The sequence below is a fragment of the Pestalotiopsis fici genome (genome assembly GCF_000516985.1).
Source record: "Pestalotiopsis fici W106-1 unplaced genomic scaffold PFICI_Scf_1, whole genome shotgun sequence".
Classification (NCBI taxonomy): Eukaryota; Fungi; Ascomycota; class Sordariomycetes; order Amphisphaeriales; family Sporocadaceae; genus Pestalotiopsis; species Pestalotiopsis fici.
Window position 1 is genome coordinate 4,374,508 of NW_006917091.1, and position 8,068 is coordinate 4,382,575.

Here is an 8,068-nt window from a genome sequence, read left to right on the forward strand (position 1 = left end):
ATGGTCTCAACATATCAGATGCCGGCTTACTTTAGGCCCAACCCACTGAGTGTCGACACATCGCAAGCTCAAAAGTACTTTGAGGAAGAGGATAGCAGTCTGCTCGACGACAGTCTTCTAGACCACAACGGAAGTCTCGACTCGGGACTCGAGATGTCACCGCCCATGGCGGGTAGCCGCAGAGATTCTTTTGCTGTCTCATCGACATTATTCTCGCCCAAGACAGAGGACTGGCAATCCGTGGACATGCAATCCGTGCCCTCGAATAATCCCTTCTTGGAACCCCAAAGTAACAACCCTTTTATGCGCATGGATCAGTCGCAAGCCGCCGCCTATGCCCCGCAGGGTCAGTGGAATATGAACCACGGTTCCGGCACCTGTACGCCTCTGCAGCAGTACGATGGTCTCGCTACCGAGTATGACGGCGGTGCTCCCGTGTTTCAACAGGCCATGCCCACCCAGACTCCCTTCACAAACCCCACCGGCCAGGTCCCCTTGTTCCAGAACGTTGGTCCCAACGGTCACTCGATACCTGCGCAACCCATGAAGGGCTGGATGGGCCAGGACCCCAAGAATCACCAGTCCATGGCCAAGCGCATGCAACCCGATAGCCCGCCCATCAGGTCGCACAATGAGCTGCGCCGGGGCGATGGCATCAGGAAAAAGAACGCCAGATTCGACATTCCTGCTGAGCGCAACCTGAACAACATTGATCAGTTGATCTCGCAGTCGAATGACGACCAGGAGATCAAGGAGCTGAAGCAGCAAAAGCGTCTTCTGCGAAATCGCCAGGCAGCTCTCGACTCGAGACAGAGGAAGAAGCTGCACACTGAGCGCCTCGAAGATGAGAAGAAGCAATACACCGCCGTCATCTCGGAGCAGGAGGACATGATTACTGAGCTGAACATGAAGCTCGAACACTTGATGCGCGAGAAGGAGTTTTTCCAGAACCGCGCCGAGTGCCTCATGATGGAGAAGGAGGAGCTCATTGGCAACCACACCATGGAGACCGGCGAGCTGCGCAAGAAGGTCAGCGTCCTCAGCGAGCACGTCAAGAGCCTCGAGACCGCCAACATGCCCAGCAATGTCGGTTACTCCAACGCCTTCAACGAGATGGATATGACCATGGATCCCTCCTCTTGGGAGAACATGGGCTTTATGGGCGAATACCAGCCCATGGAGCAGGACGTCAAGCAGGAAGTCCAGATCATGTCAACCAAGAAGACCGAGATTTCGCTTCCTTCCGATGGCGACAAGCACTCTACTCAGGGTGGACTTCTCTTCATGCTCTTCCTTGTCGGCGCCTTCGTCATGTCTAACCGCTCGGCCACTCCAAGTATTCCTCGCGTCTCTGAAGATGTCCGCGAGGCTTCCGCTACCCTCCTCGAAAACATCTTCAAGGACGCTGGCGTTGCGCAGGCACCTGGCGCTATCATGTCCGCTCAAGCACCTCAGCCCTCGGGAGCTAGCTGGGCCATGGCTACACCAACTCCGATGCACGGTGTCAACATGAACGGCATTGCCCCCTCCGTCCTAGGCGATCTCAGCGACTCCCTCACCAGGCCCACGCAGGAGCAGACCAAGGAGCAGCTCTTCTCCATGACACCTGCGCAATACAACGGAGTCACCTCTCAAGACTTTCTCCAAAATGTACCTCCCCCATCAACAAGCCAGGGCCGCCGCAACCTTGCCCAATCCCTGGCGGCGATGCGCAACAACGACAAACAGTCCGCCGCCGAAGTCTACACTAGATCTCTTTTGTGGGACCAGATCCCTCGCGACGTTGTCAGAAACTTTGCTAAAATGGTGGCCGAGGCCAATGCTCACAAGGAGCACCAATCCGGCAACGAGGCGATGACATGATTATTACGAATTAATGATTAAAGACGATGATTCAACGTGAACTCGTTCTCCCGGACTTTTACGACACAGCGTGGTTTCTTTCCTTTGGTCATCATCAATCTGTCGAAATCTCTTTTGTTTTTTCCTCCTCAAAAACAAATCCTCTCCTGTTCATACACTTTCCGCCGCTCACCGCGCAAACTACATCCAAATGCAGCTCACGCGCAAATGTGCAAACTGATAGCACCTTTTGTCTACTTTGTCTAGCGGATTTTCAGTCACTTTTTGTTTTTTTTTATCCTTGTGTCGAGATTAGCAAGCGAGCCAGCATTTGATTTTACCTTTGATTTTTACACTGATTTGGATTTCTTTGCGTCAACCCTCTCTCGATATACCTTTATCGATGGGGAATTTCTTTGGGTCATTTTGCATGGCGAAAACGGATGATGGGCAATCATTTTCCTTGTGGTACCGGCTTAGTCCGGACCAGACCTTTTCCTTCTTGTATAACTGTTTCTTTGGATTCTTGGAGAAGATTGGGAACATGGCCGGAATACAAGACTGTCTTACCATCAGTCTTCTACCACCCAGGGATCCTCCATGGGTCTCATGGTGGACGAAGGACAGATGGAGGGGTGAAGGAGGGAACTCTTGGAGGGAGTACGATTGGTAATGTCTTACGACAGCTCATTGGGCTTTTGTGTTGGAAAGACGGAACGGTCGGCCCACTTGAGGCAGAGGAGGAAACAAATTACACCATCTCGATGAAGGATAAAAAGCTCGACCCAGTGGCTTCATCCTCGTGGATTTCGACATATTTTTTTTTCTTTTGGGTCACGAGAAACATGAGCAGTCTCCTTGGAAGCAAATGTCAACAGAACAACAGAAACAGCATTACAGCGCCATCAACAGCAGTCACAGAATGGGAGGGCATCGTTTCGGGGTTTACTTGATGTAATGATCCTTCTAATGCGGTTCATGTAGCTAGAACACTCCTCCAACTGTCAAATGAGCATGACCAGACCTCTATTCTTTCCACCTCAAGAACTCTTCTCAACTCATGCATGTATGGTGAAAAGTGAACTGAGAATCCACAGTGATACTCGCTGAGACAGTCTGCTTTTGTCATACTGGGCAGGGCAGGCAGGCCGGGCCTATCATTGGGGGGACATGGATGGTCACTTTAGTCTTGGACATTTGCTATTTTGCTCCGAAAAACCAGCGAATATTCAATCGCGAAAAAAAAAAAAAAAAAAAAAAGATAAGAAAATGAATAAAAATCAAAAATATTACCCGACAAGATCGCCACAGGGCACGTTACAAGGGACTGAGCCTGATCATGTCTCGGACGTGCAAGTAGGACAAGGAAGGCCGAGACGACAAGAGATGACCACTACGGAGAAGGGGTGTGGTTGTCTCCATGTCACCCGCGGGGCGCCGAGAGGACTACTATCCTGTACGAGGAATTTGGGACGGTTTTTTGGGGGGGAGAGGTAAAGAGAGGGGGGAGCCTATAGGATTTCTTGAGGTTTTCTTGTGGTGTGCATGTGTTCTGTTGCAAACAGAGCCGGGCAACCCATCCATTAACCCCCCCTCAAAGGAAAGGCCTGAGGAGGATGGATTTTTGCGGGGTTTGCAGCTCGCTTGTATTGACTTTGCTCACTTGCTCTGGCACACATACACACCCTCTCTGAAAGGAGACCCGTTTTTGTCCTACCAGTCTCTTTTTTATCATTACAGGGCCCCGTCTGCTGCTGAACTAAAATGTACAAACTAGGTAATACTTACTGTATGCCGATCTGTCTGTCTGTCAGATGTCGGATGACGAGTAGCTACTTGGTGCAAGATATATAAATGGTGTAGTGGATAAGATAGGTAGGATAGCCGAGCCTCTTCCGTTTTAGCACGCGCCCCATTTTTCTTTTCTTTTGACCTTTTGGGAACACGGCCACAATGGATATGGAGTGCGGGCAGGCAAACTAGATCTTGGGATGGGATTACAGCCTAGGAATGATTATTCAAAAGAAATAGAGGGGAGGGACTGGGAATGTGGGTTCCATAACTCGTGCTTCGCCACTTTTTGCCGCGGGTAGGACGACGGCAAGATGTTCGAGATGTGAATGAGCTAGAATCATGAATAAGATCAAGATCGCGGGTATGTGTATGTGCATGCGTGTAATTGTGTGTGTACTACCGTGCGCGCGCATGTGCGTAACAACACTCGTATCCTTGTACAGTCGATCAGCCCCGGCTTCCTTGTTGGTAAAACAACATTGGATGAAGGGGGAAACCCCGTGATCCCGTTGAACAGGCTCACGGGAAAGAAAAGAAGGATGGAAAGTGGGTGGGCTTGGTCGGTCCCGGCAATTCCAGATAGTCGGGACTATATTTCAAGCAAATCATAATCCCTCGTTTTTTTTTTATTGACACCACCACCCCCGACTCGGTGTGTGGAGACCCCCCCCAAAGATAGTAGCAAGAATCCAAGCCCCTAGGCATCATTCGTATAATGGGCTGAGATGAGAGAGAGAGGGAAGGGCAGTCATCATCATATCATTAGCCTCTCTTTCTTCTCTTCTCTGATTCCTTGATTATTCGAAACGCGGAAGAAAATGGTCATCTACTAGTATCAACGCCCCCTCCCACCTTTATTCCCAATGCACTCCAGGAACGGGGCGCCACAACAACAGGTATTAGCCGTCATTCTTTTGAGCTGACCAAGAGACCTGCTTTTTTTTTTCGCCGCAATAAACCAATCAAATCTTTGCGGGCGCCAACATTCTTGCATATCTCGATTATCTTTGCCCCAAATAAAACAGGACATCTGATTCTTTCCTTTTGGCTGCGCTGCCCATCTTTTCGTAGCAGGGTTGTTCGGTAGCCTGCCGCCGCGCCTCACGGATACAGGTAACTCAAGTCACTTGATCTCGGGTACGGTGCCAGGAAGAGGGAAGGAAAACGATGCCTGACTTTTATCGCGCCGATTTGCTTGGGCAGCGAATGTGATTTATTCTTGTTTACGAGAATACATGTCAAAAGATTCCCAAAATAAACAAGTATGAATAAAGACTAGAGCAGATTTGCTTCCATTTGATATGTACCTACCTACCTGCCTGGCGCCGCCTGTGGTGGGCCAGCAAGGAAGGAATGAGCCCTAGGAACGAGCCTCGAAGAAACTCTCACTGTTTTTGTCTTTGTGCGTCGTTGGAACCGTCTCGAGTCATAGTTGGACTGCATAAAGATGAGATTGTATAAAAAAAAAAAGATTCCTTTGTCAAACCCTCCATTTCCCCGCCATCTCAAATTATCTGTGCATCCTTTCTATCCCACCCAGTGTCACGGTGATACCATGTGTGGCGCGTCCAACCATCTCATCATCTCGCACCAGGTTTTACATACGGTATAACAATGCCCGGGAATCGCCCCCAGGCCAATGTTTCTTACTGCCAACCCTTTTCATATATTTAATAATGAAACCGACAAAGCAGAAAAGGAAAGCAATAGTGTTAGTCTCGTCTTTTGTACACGAGAAATAAGTTGCCCAACGCCATGTGCCACGCCCAGAGGGAGGGAGGGGGCTGGGCAAACGATATATCTACAACACCATTACTTCTCACATGTTGACTGAAAGTAATACATTTAGTCCCTCCGGCCCTTTTCGTGACTTTTCCTTGACTAATGCCGCGACTGTTCTACGATATTACATATAGATTCGTCACGGTTACCTGCGTGAGCTTCTATATAACTCTCGAAATGACTTGCGAGATCAGACGCTTAGCCTCCCATTTGTCACCCCCTGTTTCACTACACCATTATTTTCGGGGCCCAGAAATCCCAATTAAAGAGAGCGAGAAAAAGAGGGGGAGGGAAGGGGAAAACATAGTTCACCTCTTCTACGCGCCCTGCCGCGTACAACGTGCAACAACTTTCGTCTTTTTTGAATTCTACGTACGACGATCCGGAATGCTCCGGAGCCGAAGGGGAGGAGGGGAGGAGGCGGGATTATGCAATATCGTGTGTGCGTATGTGTGTGTGTTGCCATGTGTACTCGAAGATATTGAAGCACAAGAAGAAGAAACATTTTGTCTTCCCGCTTTCTTGCCAAACGTTACAAAATTAGCAATACGGCCCGATCGGAGAAAGGGACTCGAAACCCCTCCACCATGATCCATTCGCTGCTTATGCCACAATCGCTTCTTTTTCTTCTTCTCGCACTCTTCGGCGCGGGATCATGGTATACCCTTGAAAAGATATGTATGATATCACAACCCTTTGCCCTGCCGCTGGGGTATCCAAGGTGGAGACAGACTCTGGTCGGGTCATATATTATTCTAAAATTCTTGCGGCCGATGTTTTCTTAATGGTGGTAATTCTAAAAAAGTCTCTTGCTAGCAGTTGTCATACCCTTCTTCGCATAATCCTATATCCGTCTTTTGGTTGAAATGTAGAATCGCCATCTCCACGAACCAAGATGGGCAATCCATTATATGTGAAATTGAAAAAGGCTGAGAATTATATGCTAGCTTGGTAATACAGGCTTTCGGTCCCGGGGATGGGACATGCATTTTACTATTTCCCCCCATTTAAATGCATATTGGAAGTCAAAATTCCTCGTTCCATAAATTACACAGCGCCGAATGCGGAGACTAGTAAACGTCGACTTATGACGGAGCTTTTGTTTTTATTCAAGAGAAGATATACATATATTCCGGGCTCTGTTTATGCCGCGGGCGCAAGTTTAGCCAGAGACCTGCAGAGCTACCAGAGACGTTTGACGTCGCCGCAATCAAAGCAGAAGAAAAGCTTGGGATTTTGCTATGACCGATACTTTACGTTTTTGCGTCATGGTTGGCTCATCAAGCACCCGTTCGCATACATGACAAGTATTATACTTATTTTTTGAGTTTGACAAGTAATAGCCATGTCTAATGAATTAATGGTGCCTGATTCAAGGCTGAGCTTTCATGACGGGTTTATATACAAATCAAGATAACATGTCTTCAAGGCAGCAAGTCAGAACATGTATCATCTATTTATTCATTTCTCTGCCTGCCTCAAATTTTTGCTGAAATGGTTCGGCATTGCGCATAGATTTTCCGATAGGCTACATGCAATGCAAGTAAGCCCAGTGTACCTCTCTGCTGCAGCAAGCAGTCGAGTGCGACCCTCCCCCTGTGGTCATATATCCAATCCCTTCTGCGCAAGCACAAAATCCCCCACAGGCAGTGGCAGTCTCCTCCTCTGCGTATGCAAAGAATGTATGCATAACAGATGCGTTTCTGTAAGCTCAGATTCCAATCGTTAGACAGCCTGCATGAAAAAACGATCGTCCGCCCTGGTGTTCTAGGTCTTTTGGCAGCAGATGGACTCCTCATGATCAATTCGGTGCAAATTGGCATCGTCATCAGCAGGTTTGCTCATAGGCCTACTTTTGATTTGTTTTGATAAAACCCCCATCTCTCTGTCTCGCTAATTCGCCCATGACCTACTTCCAAGTATCCAACCCGATGCTAAGCCAACAACAACAATAACAAGCCACTGCAATATGGCGCACACAAAATGTGCCCGATGAGCTAGAACGCCCAGGCTATCCGAGAGCAGCATCTCAGTACAAGTTCTGTAAATAAACACTGTGTGTCAAGGTACGACCACTAAAATGATGCAAATAAAAGCAGCGCACCATCTATTTCTTGCGCGCTTTATCCGGATCGTACTTTTCCTTCCATATCCTGTGTTTGAGCAATCGTCAGTGAGCTCGCTTATCGCAGACCAGGTAGGTATGGCTTAGATGAGAGCGGGTGGGTGGCAGGACATTGCGTCAATCAGCCACGGCCGTGGAAGAAGGGAGGGTTGGAGAGCTATTAGAGGTAACACAAGGTGTGCCAGAACTTCAACTAGGCCGAGGGAGGGACGCCATCTTTTCTCAGCCGTCTCATTTGGCCCCCAACCGTGTCACCGTTTTGGTAACCAACGTGCACCGTTTTGTGACCCAGGGTGAGACAAGAAAGAGGCCTGGAGTCTAGACCGCAGAAACGAGGCGAGATTGCAACATTCGAACGACGTGCACTGAGAGCCTATGAAAGCGCCTGGCTGGCCGGATTATGCGACAGCCGGCCATGCATGTATGTCTACCAAGGAATTGTGCGCGGGTACCAACAAGGAATAGGTAGAGTTGGAGAAGGAAGCCGATGAGGGCTATGTTTGTATGCAGTAGTGAAGAGGAAGC

The 8,068-nt window shown here is 48.8% G+C and overlaps 1 protein-coding gene across 1 annotated transcript; it reads left to right on the forward strand.

Moving 5' to 3' along the window:
- Nucleotides 1-1,863, forward strand: PFICI_01318 (uncharacterized protein; the record flags this gene model as incomplete). Its single annotated transcript, XM_007829899.1, has 1 exon — nt 1-1,863. The coding sequence occupies one exon, from the start codon at nt 1-3 to the stop codon at nt 1,861-1,863; it is 1,863 nt and encodes a 620-aa protein (XP_007828090.1).
- Nucleotides 1,864-8,068: the final 6,205 nt, after the last annotated feature.